This window comes from Rhea pennata, chromosome 7 (assembly GCF_028389875.1).
Source record: "Rhea pennata isolate bPtePen1 chromosome 7, bPtePen1.pri, whole genome shotgun sequence".
NCBI classification, from domain to species: domain Eukaryota; kingdom Metazoa; phylum Chordata; class Aves; order Rheiformes; family Rheidae; genus Rhea; species Rhea pennata.
The window spans coordinates 38,657,307-38,676,490 of record NC_084669.1 but is presented as its reverse complement, the minus strand read 5'-3'; the positions used below and the strand labels follow the sequence as shown (position 1 = coordinate 38,676,490).

Sequence of the window (19,184 nt, the reverse complement as noted above, 5' to 3'; positions counted from 1 at the left end):
GTAGGAACTCCATAAGAATTTCATCGGTGGTATCAGTTTTAGAGAGGTTAAAAAAGCAAAAATACTCAAGTCTCATTCCTGCATAGTCCTTATTAAGGGCACAGTAAGAGAAGGGGTAACTGGGCTGCAAACTCATCTGCTCAGCGTGCAAAAAGACCTCTCCCTTTAACCGTCCTTACTCTTCTTAAGCCGTACTAACAGAATAAGACAGGAAGAGGAAGAGGCAGCCCGGCCATGTCGGCCTTCCTCCCTCTCCAAAAAACCTATGCTAATACGTCGCGCGTAACGAAAAGCGAGACTGGGCTGGATGCAACCAAGGTATTCCTCGCCTTTCAGGGGAAGCCTTGCGCAGCTGCTCCTCCGTCGCATCCGCCGGGGCATCTGCAACGGGCAAGGCAGCACCTCTGATAATGCAGAACCGCGTCTGCCACGTACGCTTCCGTGTTTGGTGAAGCAATATATGAAAAACCACCGTAGGAGTTAAACTTACTTTGCTAGGATGTGCACATTAAAAATGTGCAAACGGTGATTATACAACTTTCCCCCATCGTTCTGTGATTTAGCTCTTCAACGTTGCAATTAAGAGGAAATTACCTGCTGAAATCCACTCTGTTTTGTTATCGAGACACGGCCCTAACATTTGCTGGGGAGACTAAAAGCTATCATCATTAAACATCCACACTCAAGGTAATTTGTTTTTAAAATAAACAAAAATCTCATCATGTTATTCTTCCTGATAGGGCCACCAAGTTTGCTTTCCTCCTGTCATTTCTGAAAATAACAAAACCGAGACTTATTTTTATTTACTGCATTTTGGCACCAGTGTAACCCTAACAGCTCCAGAGAGATTTACTAGGGAAATCTACTTACAAGTAAGTTTTAATTATCTCAAATATTAATAATCTTTTGCTTCTGTTTTGATTTAATTTAGATTCTATGTCTATGGCATTCGTATGTCAATAGCAAAACGCCAAAACACTAGGTAAAATTCTCAAATAAACCAACACAGCAAGAAGTTTTACGTGGCAGGACCCATGTCAAAAGCATCCTCCCCTGCCCCAGTTTTTCTCTCATTATTTGGACATTATGCTAGAATTCCCTAGTCACAATTTCTAAACATTTTGTTTGTTTAAAATGTGCACCACCATTTCTAACACGCATCTTGACTTGGAGGCAAAAGTCTTGCTATTTTAACAGGAATTTTATCCCAACGACGAGTTCAGGGATGAAATCAGCTGCACTGCATGCAAAATGCCCAAAGTGCAAATTTCAAAAATATCCAAACATATAATCATTAGCGATTTGAACCCAGAAACTCTCCTGCGAGTTCCAGACTAATAGGAGAACTTGTTCTAAAGCTCGTCCTCCTTCAGCCGTTTCTTCTACGGCTGCGTAATTCCTTAAGTTTCCATTTGGTCTGGGGAAAATGCTATTGGCTTGCATTGTATCCGATGGGTAGGAAAATGCCCCCAACCCTTAGGTTAGAAGATGCACATGGAGGCCAGGAGACTCCAAGCCACAAAAAACGGTGAGAACCGTAACACGACGACGCTTACATCATGCACGATAAAGCAGGTTTTCGCATACATTTCTGAAAGCACTTTTAAAAGCGAAGCTGAGAATCATTATTCCCGCTATCCAGACGCGCAGAGGTGCAACGACTTGGAATGATTTTGTCCGGGCATCACAGAGACAAAGTGCATCTCAACTTCATTTGGCTTCTACTCCTAGTCACAATCCCAGATGCACACCTATACAAATAGACTGGATTTTACACCTATGTGGTAGTATGAATAGTGAATGAATAGTGTATGTATATCATAATGAATAAAGATTTCTTTATTCTCCTTATAAAGATTTATAAATATATTCATTATAAACGTGCCTTTTGGGTGAATACCACTTTGTGGCTCAAGTCAGAAACCTCCTTAGGTGTACTACAGTAAAAATGTGAAACCTGTGAGAAGTTTATTAAATTATCGCCATCTATAGATTCCCACTGACATCAGTAGTGCTTTACGTCGGAAAACGTTCACCGAGGCCAACTTTGTCGAGTTATTTCAATGAAAAATACTGAGGAGGTGCTAAAAGCAAAAATTTACAGATGGCTGCATGTGCTCTTTATAACATGCTCAAAGTAAAGCAACCATTAGAAATGGTCAAAATTAACTAATGAATAGGTTATTGATTTTTTGTAAAACAGAACTCATCACTCCTTAAATGACAGCAAATATCCGTATTAAAAATGTGTTCCACAAGATTAGGGGAAAAAAACACCATACAAGTGCTGCGGCATCTAGCCGCCAGTTTGGGCAGAGGACAGAAGACCTTGCGGGGACTATGGGGAGGTACAACATTTCCCAAAGCTGCTGCTGCAGCACCAAGATTTCCACCCCTCTAGAGCAGCAGGACCCTCTCCTTGGTTTAGGCTACTTGGCTCTGCAGCAACAGAGGCAAGGAGGAGAAGAGGCATGAACTCCTCTTGGATCTGCTGCTTCTGGGTACTAGAGGTTCCCCAGTGTCCCCCAAGGCTTGGGCACACACATTTGGCTGGTTCAGCTGTGAAATGCCCACAGGAAAGATGCTGCGAGCAGGCTAGTTTTTGGATGAGGTCCTGCTGTCTCTTCTCAGAGGACGTCTGCCCTTTACAGGGCAGGAAAAGTCAGGTGCTCCCCAGGAAAGACTGAAGTTGGGACCTGGCTGCTAGTGCAATAGTTCGTCTAGCCTGTAGCTCAGTCCCACGTATGAGGAAGAAACTCCCAGCAAAGACAGCAGCGGACCACGGACTAGGTGAACGATTTTGGTGGGCTTCACACCAGCTGTGGGCTGGGAACTGAGCACTCTCTCTCTATATAAACCCTAAACTCATTTTTATGTAAACTCTAAAATTTGTATTAGTTTATTGTGCGCTATGCAACTCCATGAGTCTGATCCAGCAAACGCTGAATTAGTAATTATAACATGCCACACACAAAAATAACATAAACTTTTAAAACCGTAAGATGAAACGGCTTTAAGAGCTCGTTACGTTGACAGGATGCTTCCCTTAAACAAATCTGCAACGGGCACTAAGAAATCCATCAGGAACAGGTTTTAAAAGACGGAGCCCTGGCTGTCTGAAAACGCTTTTATCTCTACTCAAATATCTGCCAAATCCCTAATTAAATATCTTTGCGCATCCTAACTTTACGGGGCGTCTGCGAAACAGTAAGGACGACTGCTCTCAATTTCACAAAAGGGCTTCGCTGAACAACAACGTTACAAGATGTTACCAGACGAGAGAAACTATTAAATGAGATGTTCTGGAGCTCCGGAGGCAGGCTGCTCGTAAAAATCGGTGTTCTGCATCTGTTTCTATCGGCGTTTCAAATCAACAAAACAAGACTATGCAGGGGAACAGCCCATGGAAGAAACAGCCCAGCTTTTACAGGGACAACCCGTACCAAAAAAAAAAAAAAAAAAAAAAAAAAAAAAAGGCACGCATCAGTCCCAGGAATGTTGTCACAAGCAAACTAAGCATCTATCAAACAGCTTGAGTCCCTCTCCTTTCTTCCTTTCCGAGTGCTTGGAGGGTGAAGCACTCAGAGAAGATGGTCATAATTAGCTGGCACCTTTCATCACCCTGCCGCTTCAATAAGGCATAGGCTGATCGCAGCGAAGAAAACACTTCTTTTCCTCCAGGGATGATCACTGGCGTCCTTGAGTAGCTTGTCACATATGCACAGGCAGCAAATTTAAAAAAAAAGGGGGGGGGGGAGGAGGAAATGAGCTTAAGTCCGCAACTGTTCAAGTCCCTCCACACTTGACTCTCTCGTTTAAAACGCACACTTGGAAACTTTGGTATGTATTTTACATATTTAGTTTTGGTTTAAGTCAAATCAGCCTCCCCCTTGCCCAAAATTCAGAGGATTCATCCTGTTACGTCAAACCAAAACAACAGGGATAGAAGGGACAGAGGGCAGTCGTGAAGAGCCTCTCCGCGTCTGATGGACGTAGGATTGCGGGATCTGCGCACCTCTATCGACCCCTCTCATCAAGCACCGGCTAAAAAGGGTCAGTTGTTTGCCCAAGGAAGAGAGGTCTGCTACCTGCGGATGCGAAACACTGGGCTGACAGGACTCAGAACTGCTTGAGAGCTTCAGACAGTGACTTGTCCAAACACAGAGTCAAGGTGTCTCATGCTATGGGGACTAGAAGATAACCCTGGAAGAAGCCACAGCAGAGACTGTTTGCGTCAGCCAAAGCGAAGCAGCACACACTAACTAATCAACGCTCTACGTTTTAGTAAACGTAATTGCAGCTATGTGTGGGAAGCTAAGAAACACCAGTAGTCCAGCATCCTACACTCTCACCATCCCTCAACCCCAATGCGCTAACACGCCCAAAAGTAAACGCCTCATTTTCCTCTGAACGGGTATTCGCTTCCTCCCTTCTCTGCCTCTCTTGGCAGCGCTTTCCTTACTGGCCTGCAATCCTGTAATCTTTGACATTTCTTTCTCTGTTATCCCAGGCTTACGCCTACAACTCCAAGCTTCTTGTCTCGCTGTTCTCAGATCTTGCTTTTATTCTCATCCCTCATCTTAAAAGTAGGCATTTCTGTAGAGCATTTTCTCACACACCTACCTTGCCGGCTACAAACACTTCTTCAGCGTCCTCAGTAGAGATGCAACGTATCTGGGTTTTCCTAACGACGCCAAACTCGGGTACAGTCACGCACTTCACAGAACACCCTGCTTGCAACCCTTCCTCACTTTCGACTATGCCTTTTGGTTGGGTCACGCTCTGGAGCAAAAGGGAGTCCACGGGAACTCCAGGCAAACTCAACTAGAAGAGAGTCAACAGAGTTCTTCCAGCAAAATAAAGCAATTTAACAACGCAAAAATCAGGTCGCTCAGTTCCGGCCTATTTCCACCTGGGCTTGCTCAGGCACCTGGTACACCGTGTATACACCAAGCCCATCCTCCCCGGAGCCACTCACACGGGGGCTGCACAGATACAGCAAGTCCCGTTGCGTCAGCCTAAGCTTGGAGGCCACCAAGTGCTGGGCGCGCCCCCCACCCGCCCCGAGGCGCTGCTTCCCCGCCGCGAAGCAAGCGTCGGGCTTTTCTCGGTCGCTCTGAAAAAGGCTACTCGTCCTCCAGATCTCTATGCAACAAAATATTTCAAACGCTCGAGCGCGTACGCCTCCGAGGGATTATGCAAATACTTCACGCAGAACGTGCTTACCTCTCTCCTGGGATGGGATCAGGATGACTTATCTCTTCCTAAGATTAACCTCTCTTGCAATGCTTTTACAAGAAGTTGATGATTTCTACTTTAGTAAGATGTATCAGTTATTTAGCAAGAATTGAGGAGCTACTCAAGCTTTTCCTCAATAGCCATATAAATATGGTCAGAGTCTATTACCCTAATCCCCTTTGCTCTCCCCTCTTCCCTTTTCTGCTCCTTCTTTCTCAGTATTTTGTTATCCCTTACAGCAGTGTCTGGAATTAGATGTAAGCTCTTCTACAAAAGACAGGGTGAGCAACCATCACGTGAATGAAGTAATTAAAAAAAAAAAAAAGAGAGAGAGATAATAAACTTCTAAACTGTCGAAAAATAGAATATGGACAGTACCGATAAACCAAATACGTTAGTTCATATGACATATATTAGAATATGCAAATCTAATTTATTGCATTTCAATGACCAGAATGGTATTTCAGATTACAGTTTTTCTTAAAAAAAAAATTAAAAGTAACTTTGTAAAAATAGCTTGTTAACAGTAATTCCCAGTTACTGCAAAAGAAGTGAAATGAAACTGGAAAATAAAAGAAATAAAAAACTGGTAAGAATTAAAAGTGACATTTGCTCAAGACAAGCCTTCAAATCCTACTCTAGCCCTTAGCAAAAAGCACTGCTTTCTAACTTTTAATTGACATTTCACTAAGGAGTTGAAGGAGTAACTATCAGAGATCTCTCATGCCTTCAGGCCAAGATTTTATGACTGCTTTGAAATCCACAGGTTAAAATAAAAACATAATAAAATCCCCACTTGGGAGCATCTGAATTCAGCACAGATAATTTTTAACAATTACAAATCCACGGTTATTGCAACGGAAACAATCCTGTCTTCTACATTTGCATTCTGATGATGGTTTAACTTTTTAAGCATCAGGTTCATACGCTTCAATTAACAAAACCCACACATTCAGATCCCAGCTCGGATGTTCCTTCATTCACGCACGCACACATACACCCACATTCATAGCTGTACGATATACTGAGTAACAAATAATTTACTGCATGGAGGTTGTGGGGGAGAAGTTCTTAAAAAAATAAAATAAATAAATGAAGGTCATCCTCTAACCTATGTCTCCAATAAATTAATCAATGGTACTTCATATAAAAGTTCATCCTTACCTTCTGTGACCCACATACAGGAGCTCCTCTTCATACTCCCACCCCTATGAGCTGTAACTTTCTGGATCACTTAGGAAATGCTACGCTACCATAATCCACACAACTCTCTGCCCCAAGTCAGTCTCTTCCCACCTCTCATCTTTCACCTATGTTGTTGTTTGTAGGACATTGTCTGTGCTCTCCCCAGCGAACGCTTAATGCTCGCGCCGACGTACGCGACTTGTCCTTCAGAAGCCGTCGGCCACAGGTAAAACGGGATCGTTTCTCAGGAACGTCACCGAACGAGCGCTTCCGTAGTCAAGAGAGGAACAGAGCAGGTTACACAATCTGCGTGCTTTGCTCGAGGTGATGATTCATGAAGGTTGACTTTGGTGGCACGAACCTTTCTTCTACCACCTACGTGCCCGTCGCTGCTGCCGTCAAGGGACTAGGAGGAACTGTTGGGCTTAGGTAGGGGCTTCTGAAGAGCTGAAAGAGCTGCAGCCCTTCCATCCCCACGGCCGGAGGAGACCGAGGCCCTACTTTTGGGTCATCTTCTCCAGGTCTTCCTTTTGAACTCATCTTTCCCCACTGCAAGACACCAAACTCAACTGCAGCCCCACTCCGGCAGCCCCAGGGAGGAATGGGCTGAAGACGGTGTCCTCGGGAGGAAAGGGAGAGCCAAATCCAGCGACGCCAGCCAACCCCTCACGCCTGTCTCCAGACCTGCTCTTCTGCTGTTGGAAAATTCAACTTTGCCTTCTTTGCACCAAAATCTCCTGCAGGCTCTGAGCATTTCAGTTTGGATTTTCATACCGCGCACATTAATGCGACACCGCAGCGCAAAGCAAGGATTTGCTGAAGACAGCGGGCTGATTAGGTCTGCAAAGCTTTTACCATGGTGATGAAAAAAGATCTTCCTTACATTTACTCTGGGCTTAGTTTAAAGTTGACAGGGGCATACTCTACATTACTTGTAAAATGGCAACAGAAAATTTCAAGCTTAGATACTTCAGATTAGTTAGGCTTCTTTTAGAACTGTCCCAATAATCAAGCATATTTTAAAGCCAAACTGTTTTCAGAACAGAAGTATATTTTTTTCTCCTGAACTGATGAAACTGATGTATTAGCATGGTCTAAATAATATCCCACCAGGTTAAAAAAGCGCTCCAGTGCTGATGACGATAACTAATAACATTCCTTCCCTCAAGGCAAGTTTAAAGGAACGGATTCTTGCTGAACAGACAAAAGGTTATTTTTTTTCTAGGAATTTGTGGTGAATTCGTACCAAATCCCTTGTGACACCACTGAAATGTCAAAGCCGGCTTGAAATAAATACAGATTTGCCAGTAGCGCAAAACATCTAAACAGGCTTAATTCAGTCAAAAAAAGACATAAAACCACTTGATGTTTTTTTCTGTCCATCTCTCTCTCTCTATTTTTAAGCAACTTTTTAAAAACTATTCTATGTTTAAAACTACATAAAAAAAATCTTTTCCATAGCTAGCCTTTATGGCTACAGGATTTTATCCCTTTTATGCCTAACAATCTCATTCACGTCCAATCTCTACATTTATCCACCTACGTGATAGTGATAGCTGTTAGAAATGGAAAGAGTCCAGAAGGCAAAAGGGCATTACGCGCATCTAAATAAAAACTCTGCTGACAGCTTGATAGGCTATCATAATTGTTTTTTTTTAATGAAAAAGCAAAATAACTTTGCATTAAACACTGCTAATTGCAGAGGATTAAAACATTTTTACAAGCACATGCCAATTCAATTAATCGTCTAAGTACTTTGTTTCGTGCAGCGTTTCATTGATATCTTACTCTGCAAAGGGTTAGACCTAGTATTTTTAAAGTATTAACCCAAGGGTGACAAAAAGAGGGTTGATATCAGAATGGACAAATATTTTATCAAGGCCAAAATACTGCGTTACAACACAACCAAGAATATAAAATGAATATTGGTGTAAAAATCAAGCTAAAATGATTCTCTGGCATTGAAATTAAATATTCTGCTATACTTCATTAAAAAAAAAATCTCAATAACCTCCTTGTGCAGAAATTTCAATTATTTCTAGGGAATAGAAATTCAGCTTCTTGTCCAGTTTTATTGATCCTAAACATCCTTTTCTCCAGGTTTACTACCTACTATTGCAAGGAAGAAATGCAGGGCGAAACGAGTTAGCATCTCTGTGGAATAGACAGCGGGAACGTAACCCTGGCAGGCTTCTAACGCCCCCGAGAGACGCTGCCCTCTCTGCTCACGATACCCATTTTGTAGTCCCCAGGTTATTGCACCTGATATTTTAGAAGAATAAGATATTCAAGAAACACAGGGCAGTACAAAGCATTCAGACTGGAATCAAAAGTTTGATCTGACCGTATAGCTACCGGTTGTCGTGTTAAACTAATTTAAAATTTGTTTGTCAGCAAAACACTCCAAGATTGCAGCAAGCAAGGCTATTTTCCTCTGCAAATCACTGTGGGTTTTAAGCAGCGACGGTGGTGGGAACCCGGGCCAGGCATGCCCCAAGGAAGGGAGAGGGAATTCAGACAGTTATTAGATGTTCACAGAGCAAAAAGGCAGCGAGAGCACAAGCGTACGTGGGCTGCCAAAACGTGAACGCGTCCCGAGCCCTGTGAAAGGGGACTTCTCCACCGTAGCTCTCCACCATGCTACTAGAGATATTTCCTTTTGCTTAAGTGTAAATGTTAAACTCCAAAACAAAAAGACTAAGTGAAGGGGGTACAGCTGGTGCCTAAAAGCAAGACGAAGATCTTCAAAACCCCGGGTTAATCCTGCGTGTCCCTCATCTTCACAGGTGCTGCAGTTTGTTCCCTCAATAGCAGCATCGAAGCCTGGCAGCTCTCTCCTGCTGCATGCCAAAAGACACAAGCACACCCAGATTTCTCTTTGGAAGAGATCCAGGATGCAGGTCTGCCACAAAGAAAGCGTTCGAGGTTATGAAACTATTTCTGAAGTGGCCCCTTCTACCCTGAAAAAAGGTGCCGGAAACTCCCGCTCGCAGACTAGCCTGATCCATACGCGCCTGATGACTACTCTGCTTTAACTTAAGTAGCTTTGGGGTGAACACGTTGGCTGGTTGGGAGCCTCTTCCAGCACGCCCATGCTCTACGGAGCAGACCTCGGGATCCGTTCTGTGAGCACAGCACCGGAAAACCAGGCACCTAGGTCTAGTCCTTGCCTGAAACTGTCCCAGACCAGTTGCGCAGACACAGCGCTCGGTGTCCGTGTCCTCTGTCACATTCCTCAAATACTTGTAACACTGTTAAACTACCGCTACCCATTACCTATATGTTGAGGTCGCTCTTTTTTTTTTTTTAATATGCATTTTCAGCTGATGATTGTTACCCTAATGCCTCCAAGTCCAGCAATGCCGCGCTGATGCCCACCGTGCGCAGGGAGCTTGCTTACCTTTGTGCAGTTGGGACTTTGCACAAGAGGGTAGAAGGACTGCATTTACACAAGCCCTTCTTTATCATTTCAGTCCTTCGGGGGTAAATAAACCAGCAGGTAGCACGTTCAGCTAAGCTGCTGCCTGTTTGTGTCCTTCAGCGTGCACGGCACACGCCCTCTGAACACTCTCCATGAGATTATTTTCCTTAATACACCAAATGTTAACAACTAAAAATTAAGCCTGCCTGGCAGAACACCTTTGGCTTTTACCGTCCTCCGCGTAGCATCGGGCCACCAGCGTTCATCAACCTCTGATCACAAAAAATTGATGTTACCCTTCAGAACAGCTACCAAGGCAAAACCACATGCTCAGCTCTGCCAGTCAGGTGCCCCACTAGGAACTGGCGATCAAAGCCAGTGGCAAAAATTAACTTTATCCCTAAGTCAACCACGCTCGGCTCATATGCCGCGCGCCCACGAAGGCCCACCGATGACCTGCTCGGTTCCAGACGCCCCTGCGACGTCTCCGACTACAAACCATGACTGCAAATGACCAAAAACAACAACAACAACAAAACGCAAATCAAGAAAACGATCTTGTAAAGTTGCCTTTTGCTTCCTTTCTTAAGCTGAGGGAAGGCACGGCTTCTCGGCCAGCTCTCCGCCTGCGCTGCCGAGTCCAGGAAGGAGCTTTCCAAAAAGTTTCCTGGCAAAAAAAGGAGCCGTGTCATTGATTTGCCAGCTGCAGGAGCCATCATTTTAAATGCAGCCTACGTCCGCAACGGCAGAGGACGGGTTGGCATAAGAAATTCATGAGACGCCACTCTGTGAGACTCATGATAATCACCTTTGGTGTTGAGAGAGTTAGGTCACATATGAGGGTTAAAGATTTTTTTTTTTCCCCTCTGGGGTGCAGAGTATTAATACAGCTTTTTTGCTTACCGGAGGATCTTGATCCTCAGCTGAAACGGTGGCGATAACAGTGCCCTTGACTGCATCAGGAGCAACCATTCCCCTGTAGAGCTTTTTGCTGAACACTGGAGAGTAATCATTCATATCCTGCAAAACACAATTAAGAGTTTAGTTCTCAAGGTCCAACAAAATAATACATGTATTTGCAATTGCAGGGGATTTTTTTTTAATTACCTTTTTTTCCAAACTCTACCCAATCACTCCTTCCTATTTGCCAGCTGCAATCTCTCCCTGCTCTCTCGCTGCCACACTAAGCCAGCGCACGCAAGGGTAAGGGACGAGAAGAAAATGCGATGGCAGATGGCTGCCAACACTATATGAGAGTCCAAGATTGCGTTCTTTGGTCAAAGGGGGTTTTTTAAAGGCTCGGGTTAAGCCCAGTCTCATTGAGGAACTCACGTGTGCACACATACACATACACGCATATACTTCTATATGCAAAAAAGTCACTCTCACAAATCTACGTATTGTAGGCCTGAATAATTAATACATTAATTAATTATTAATTAATTATTAATTAATACATTATCCTGCACAAAAAAGGTCTGCAATTCAAATCTTCAGGGCACCGGAATTGCTTTCTCTCCGCTTTTCAGGTTTTAAAAAGAGACAATCAGATCATCAAATTAAAATAAACCAAGCTCAGCAATTCAAATCAGAATAGCATTCAAACAAATATCGTTCAGAAAAAAAAATCAAATAGATTAGCATTTCTGCACAGAATTACAGGCGTTGAATGCTCTCTATTCCCTATTTCTTGACCTGTTAGCGAGAAGTTAATTTACTTCATCTGACAATTTAAAATCAAGGACTGTTTTACATAAACCAGCTTGTTTCTTGCAACGCTTCAAAGCGACGTGGTGCGTTTGAAATAAGTCACCCTCCATCCCTCTTTGCCCCCCCAGAAACTCCACTCGGGAGCAACGCAGCCCCGTGCGTCAGAGCACCTGACTTAATCAATTATTTTTTTGAGGAGGGATTCGTGAATCCCTGGAAGATATTCAGAGATGCAGAACCTTTTTAGGAACAACGCGCGTGCGCAGACAAGACACCTTCGGCTCCCTCCACGGGCAGCCTCCGCGTAGGGTAGGGACCCGACAGCGCAGTTGCAACACTTAAGCATGAAGGAAAAACAATATTGGAGGGATGCTCAAATATTATCATTCCTCAGAATCCATATTAGCATCCTTAAAAGCAAATAAAGACACGGTTAAGAGATTTCTTGATGCCAACTTGTTTGCTAACTCAGACATCACCCTTAGCCCGTGAACGATCCGATGGCTGCCACCTCCCCTACGCTCCGGACAATACACATCCCATTTACTGGATTTAAAGGGGTGTTGTTTAGCAAAAGATTTGTAGGAAACTGATATTGATTTGCCTGCACAGACTATGAAGATGCCGAACAAAAATGCTGGTGAACCAACACACTCATCTAGGAATGCCAATGAGGAGAAACAAAGCACGGGGGAGGAAAGGCATTAAGAAGCAAATCAATATGTAATTTAAAAATCATTAAGATAGTCGCTAGTGGTAATGCACTAATGCTGAACTAGGTGCTTCCAGACAGGTGGTGACCACGGAGTGGGAGGCAAATACATGACAAGCGCAGAAGAAAAATAGCTGCGGTGCTGCATTCCCAGCAGAAAATGAACCTGTAAACTTCAACGGACTATGGAGACGAATATCTTTTTGATTTATGGGGACACCAAGAGACCTTTAACGTTTTTGCTTCACGCAGAGTTAGAAACATCAGCATTTAACGCTTGGGTGAAACGATCTGTTCTTCCTCCTCATTCTCTAATAACAGGAAATTCTCTAATTGGGAAATACGCAATTTGAGTCCAAATGATGACCTCGTTCCCTGCACTGTCACCACCTCTTAACTTCATGTTAAGTGTGTTCAGCCCGGGGTGTCCTTTCTGCCCGGCACAGCACAGATCCACACCTCCGCTCCAGCTCGCAGTGGGGGATGCAGAGGAGGACGGTTGGCGTCCATCAGCTACTCGGGCAGCTCCTGCCGAAAGTTAACGTTTCCCTCGGCTATCTCCATGCGAACGGAATCAACTCCAGATGATGCTAATATTTATCTCTCTATAGATACTGCGCACGCAATCATGTGGGCAAACCCCAAATTTATCCTGCAAAGCATTTGCTGCACCAAGACAAATCGCTGCCCTTCCACTACAGGGTCGGAGAGGGCAGCTCTGCCAAACGGGAGCGAGCCACCTCCTCCTCCAACAAGCCACAAGGCCCCAACATCTCCTACCCTCTCCCAATTTCCTTCTCAATAAAATAAAATAAATTTATATATTTTTTCTTGAAAATTTCCATATATATATATATATATACATATATATATATATATATATTTTTTTTTTTTTCCATCTAGCAGTCATCTAGTTCTGTGTACCTTACAAGCGCCTCCTGATCTTCTAATTCCTGGGTTTTGTAGTATGCAACCTGAACAACCAAGTACTTGTTAAAATAGCTGTGATTCTGTGACAGTAACAGCTCATCGTTAACCTGGTGAACAGCTCCAAGGGGACAAATTCCTGGAAAATGCACACAAGCATCGCTTATTCTCTTGATCTATCTAAAAGAGCCACGACATTTAGAAGATTTTTTTTTACCATTTACTAGAAGAGCATCTCTCTTTCTTTCTTTTTCCTTTTTCACTTAAACATCTCCTGGGCCATGTACGCAGCTATAGCAAAATGCAACTTCAGAGCTTTACTTTGAGCCAAACCCTTGACCCACACGCATCATACCACCTTAACTTAATTAGCAGAAGTCTCATGTATGATGGAAAACCCACTGCGATTATTTCCACTTCAAATTCCATCTCTAAAAGAGTTCCTTCAAAGTTTGCAGACTCATGACAAAACGCACCTTTCAGGAAAAAAGTGAAATCGTTACATGGCATAATCTAAAAAAAAAAACGACTTAAAATCATCACATCCTGAAATATTAAAAGCTCTTACATCCCTTCCCATTCTTTAGGGGCACATTTCTGTCCTTTGATGAAACGCATGCCTTCAAGGTTACACATACCCCTTAAAGGTTCACGTCTCACCTGTCCCTTCGTCCCCCAAGAGGCATACCAACGTACGTGAGCAAACCGCTCTCCGCGCTCCTACGTTTCGGTTGGCCAACGTGTTATTTCCATTTTATACCTCTATTCAGTCCATTAAAGTAAGCCAGGAGTAGAACATTACTGCTAGCTCCGACACAAGTATTTGCGATCTCTTCTTAACGCATGTATCGAGCACACCAACTCATTTACACGGACCGAGATTGGAAAATCAAACTACAGCGAGTCACTTGGGGCGGTAAGTTCAGGATCTTTGGGACGATGCTAACGGACAACCCAACAGCAGAACCGACACATTGAAATTTGTCTACAGTTGGATCCAGTGCTGCCTTGCACACGGTTTTTCCTTGAAGTTTTACAAAACCCAGAGGCTTGTTCATGTGGTGTCACTGCCACTTTTTCATATTTAATGCTCCGCGAGCCCTCAGATAGTTCATGATTTGAATCAAGCGATGCAGTTCATGGTGGAAGATACAGGGCAATAAATGACTCCAGCACACGGTTGAACAGAGAGGCTGAGTTTTATAAAAGATAAATCTGTTCATTGGCACCACAGTCTAACACCATACCCACTATCCCAGCAATGTCACTAGAGAAGAGAAGAAGAAGCAGTTGCATTTTGGAGGCAATGCAGAAGATGACTGAGCTCTTCCAACAAAGGGAAGATGTAGCATGCTGATGGGGACAGATTCAAACTTGCTCTCACAAAAAGATCAATCAGTGCATATAATCCATATTCTAGTGCATTTAATGACTTGTAATTTTTCATTTGACCTACTATTCAGCACAATTCAGGCAAGATCTGATGAACCAGCAGGTAACTTCAACAGGACTTCCTGATTCAAGTCCTACTCAATACTTAGTCCTATTAAATGAGGGGCAGGGCCAGTTTCTTTTTCTTTTTTCTTTTCTTAAATTGGGCAATTTTAAGCCACCTACCTGCTTCCAGAACCAGGCCTGGCAAATATTTCCTTAAGAGTACTAGCATGAGTCATTTTTGTTTCCAGTTTATGCCCACTGCAGAAGTCACTGAGAAATCACTGCAATTTGTAAGACTTTGTTGTTTCATGAGGCTATGTTTTTATCTGAACATAAAAACACTGTGCCCTTGCTAACAGGAAGACCTTGGTCAGTTAAAAAAAAAAAAAAAGAACAAAAAGAAAGGAAAAAAGATTATATATAATCCCAGATAACACACTTGGTGTAGTCATGTTGTTAGGACAGCACTGAGAGCAACAAAAATGTCCCCATCAAGCATCAATACAAAAGTTGCTGTATCATCTGACAGCAGTCTAAAAAAATTCGCCCATCAGTAAAGCAGCAGAAGTATTTCAGCTGGTGTATCTTTCCGGTGTCACACTTGTCATGGAAAATTAATTTAACCACCACGGTTTGGGTACTCTCCATACCTTTGGACAGATTGGTGATAGCAATATGTTTACTGACGTTCATTGGACCAGTCAGTTTTTACTAAACCTGGAAATTCGTTCGAATTCAAGTTTACAACAGTCCCACTACTGCAATTAAGGCATGGTAAAGAGTTTCAGTAAACATTTGGTTGTCAGACTTGCAACATGGCATTGCTAGAAATGTATAGATTTGTCAGGCATCTTTTTTTAATATTATTTTTGTTGCTCTATCACTTCAAATCATCAGCTACAGATAACAGTCCCATTACGCTCTACACTCTAGTTTAAAAACTAAACAGTAATCCAATCCCAGGCTATAAAAAAAAAGGGAAAAAAGCAATTATAACAAAAAAAGGAAGAGACAAAGGAATACAAAATAACGCCGGTAATAATAATAATAGAAGGTCACAGCATAAAATATGGTGCAGGTCTCACAGCACAGAGATTTTATAATATGTATTTAGGAATATATTCTGCATTTAACAGTATTAGAAACTGGAAAAAGGTTTAAGTCTTGTTTCTCTTAGGAAGCTCTATTACCACGGTAATTGCTTCCAAATGCTAAATCCTAAAACGGAGGCGTACCAGTCGAAGGGCAACGACTTCACTCCTTCCAGTGCAAGGAAACCTTTATACTGCGAGAGGATACTTAAATTTGCGACGCGCACTACAGATGCTTGTACGAAACAACTCACCCCTCCCAAGCATTTATAAATTTGTATTTATAAATAAATAAAAGTCCGAACTGTTTCCTGGAGTTGGTAAGATTTTCATCCCTTAAACTGCCTGTTGAAGATGGATAAAGCCTGCTGTGCATAATTAGATGTACGACGGATAAAATAAAAAAGTCCGTGTTCTTGATTACCAAGATCGCGGTGGCCGGTTCACCTGGAAGGCAACCTGTGCAATCTCCCCTGCCGTCCCAAGGAAAGAGGGCTCGTTAGGGCTCTTTAATTCAGGTGAAAAGCCATGAAAGCAGTGAGGGGAATCTGAAAAACTGAAGGAGCAGAAGAAGAAAACTCAGTCTGTTTGAGGCTACGGACAAAATTTTCTTCGCATCTCAAGGAGAACTTGCTGCTGCTGCTTCTATTTCCTCCATGGTAATGCCAGCAAGGAGGCAACAGCATCTCATTTACGAAACAGGAAAGCAGAGAAAGAAAGTAAGATGAAATTTTGTTTTAAGGAAGCTAAAAACCAATATTACCTCCTGGTTAAATAAAACTTCTTTTTTTTTTTAAGGCACATGTAGATGCAAGATGCATTTCCTTATTAAATATAGCATTAATTCATTAATTTATCTTTCAGTTTCCTCCCAAGAAGGGCTCTTAAGTCATCTACACAATAGAAAAAAGAAAAACGTGAGCTGTTTGCTTGCGGCAGCAGCCAAGGACGTATTTCAACACCGACACAACGGTAAGAGCTGAAGTTGTTTTTTCTGCCATAGCGAGTATTCTGCTATATTCTACATTTTCATCAAATTAATACAAACTCTTTGCAGCCCGTCATGCCAAAGGCTGAAAGCAACTGCCCAAAGAAAGCCGCCGCGTGCACCCACCCTCCGCCCGGCCGCAAAGAGCGATCCGACTACGCGCAGACTGCGCTACTGCTCTTTCAATTCGATATCCCATAAATGATACATGGCACCATCAGACCTTGCCCGCATTTGGTTCACGGGCTCGCATTATCAAGTAAAACTTGCAACGCTTTCAGTTAAGAGTGAAAAAAACACCAAACGTTAACGAAGAAGCGCAAGACCAGGAGCGGAGACCTCTATAATATAAATAACACTCTGAGGTTATAGGACCTGAATCCCTAATGGTTACATAAATTCCCTGCTGGGTCCTAGGAACATTATTGCCTTGATGCTTGCTTTTGTTTTTGCTAGCTCGGCTTTGAGTTATTCCAGCCTGCCGGCTTTACGCTGGTTACATTAGGCACGTCAGTGCGCTCGGGCTTGCTGTATTTCCTTTTTGCAACCTTGTATTAAAATAATTGCTCTAAAACCATCTCCTAAGCAAAGGGAAAATACAGTTACTAAGAGGAAAAAGTCACATCTGCTTCCAGCCTACGGCGGTGCTTCTCCAGAGTCGCGGTAGAGCACGGGCACTGCGGGACGATGCACGAACGGGCGCGCGGGGACGTATGGATGCTGCAAGGACGCGTCTACACGCAGAACCGCTTTCTGAATCGGTAGAAAGTCTGGCAGAAATTGCCCCCCCTCCTTTTTTAAAAACAACAGATTTGTTTCCTTGGGATGCTGCAGATGTGAAGCTGCTCCGCAGCAGCTGCGAGTGGTGCCCTTACGCAGGATATCCTTGGCTGCGGGCAGCTTTGGTCGCGCTTCAAAGCTTACACACCAACGCAGGGTGACAGAAGCCTGGAAAATTCCCCGCGAGAAGGTTACAAATTCTGTATTCAAACGTACTTCCACTTTTCTGTGGCACTGGAAGGAGCTCCCAAGGTGGTTACGTACACCGACGGGGAAGGGGCTGTGCAAGCCATCCTCTACTTTATCTGTAGAGCTTCACCTCCAGAACAACAGATATTAGTCTTGTCCACTAAGAATAAACACAAACTGCCTTGCCACGTGCTTTGCCACCTCTCTATCCCTTTCCACCCCAGAGGTCTGCACCTCTCCTGGCTCTTCCCTCCTCTTGCTGCTCTCTTCCTTTCTCCATCTCTCGCATCCCCCTTTCGGGACGTCTGCTGGTGGATCCCTTCTCACCTCACATAGAGGAAGCGCAAGGCTCGGATTTTGGTCTTCGCCCTTTCTTCCCCCTCTAAGTTTTATCTCTAGAAAGCTCAGCTGTAAGCTCAAATTTAACCGTTACTTCTACTCTAGACCTGATGACCAAAACGCTAAATCAGTACCATCTCCTTCGTGCATACCCACGATGGACATCCACCTAAGAAAACAAAATTTGTACCTTCACGCATGTTCTCCCTTGGCCGTCGCTGATAATGCCATCTCATTTGTGGATGGAAACCGTCATCTTAACCTCAGCCTTTATTTAATTATATCCACTGATGCTGCAAAAAGATCAGCCTGCCACTGAGTCTGACCACACTCACTTTCAATCCTTTCTTTGGTTTTCTTTTCTTCCTCGCACAAAGTATAGCCCGCTTATCTTCAGTTTCTGGCCCTGTTCTGCACCTCACTTACCCATTTTTTACTGTTGAAACTGTGATTCCTGGCTTCAGCCCCATGTCCCAGCCTCTCACTTGCTGCCTTTTCAAACAGGCATCATCATGATCCCCTTCTGTTGCTCATGTGTGGGAAGAGTTTCGGGGGGGGGGGGGGAACAAAACAAAAAACAATCAAAAACCCCCAAACCGACCCAAAACCTCCTCTTTTTTCATCCCATTAATTCCTTCTTGAACTCCCTTCTCCCACAGTGCTTCCTTGACAGTGAAAACTCTACAAATTCACAGTCACACAACTGGGTCATCTGTACAATACCACTAGGCCTTTTCTACGAATACATTCCTATTTGAAGACAAATGCCTTTAAAAAAATTATTTCAGAAATCCACTGCATTAGGAGTAAGTTGCTTTTCCAGAAAAAGCAAGCTTGAGCAACTACTTCCTTAAGAGTATAAACAGAAGAGGCTCAAGGAATGATGTCAAAAGTTATTTTTCTCTTGCATTGGCTTCAAAACTGCTGGGGAAGACAACAGGCTAGTAGGAAATCTTGGTGTCGTATCTCAATCCGAGAAATTTTGCTGAGACAGAAAAGCATCGCAGAAACCTTCTTGCACCTTTGTGGTCAGAGCTAATAAGCCGAGATGCTTCCTCTCCCTGGGATAATTCGGGGCTGAGCAGAAGCTGAGGAACAGGATTACTCAAAATCCGGTCGCAATCCACAGCGCCTGCAGATGCACGCTAAGCCGAACCCAAACGACCG

The 19,184-nt window shown here is 43.5% G+C and overlaps 1 protein-coding gene across 16 annotated transcripts in view; it reads right to left on the bottom strand.

Annotated features, from left to right (window-relative positions):
• PCDH15 (protocadherin related 15) overlaps positions 1-19,184 on the bottom strand; it is a 599,229-nt gene that overhangs the window by 56,057 nt on the left and 523,988 nt on the right. For all 16 annotated transcript variants that reach the window (XM_062580806.1, XM_062580810.1, XM_062580818.1 and 13 more), the window contains one exon: positions 10,748-10,864. In XM_062580806.1, coding sequence (XP_062436790.1) covers positions 10,748-10,864 — 117 coding nt within the window. The remainder of the gene's footprint in view (positions 1-10,747; positions 10,865-19,184) is intronic.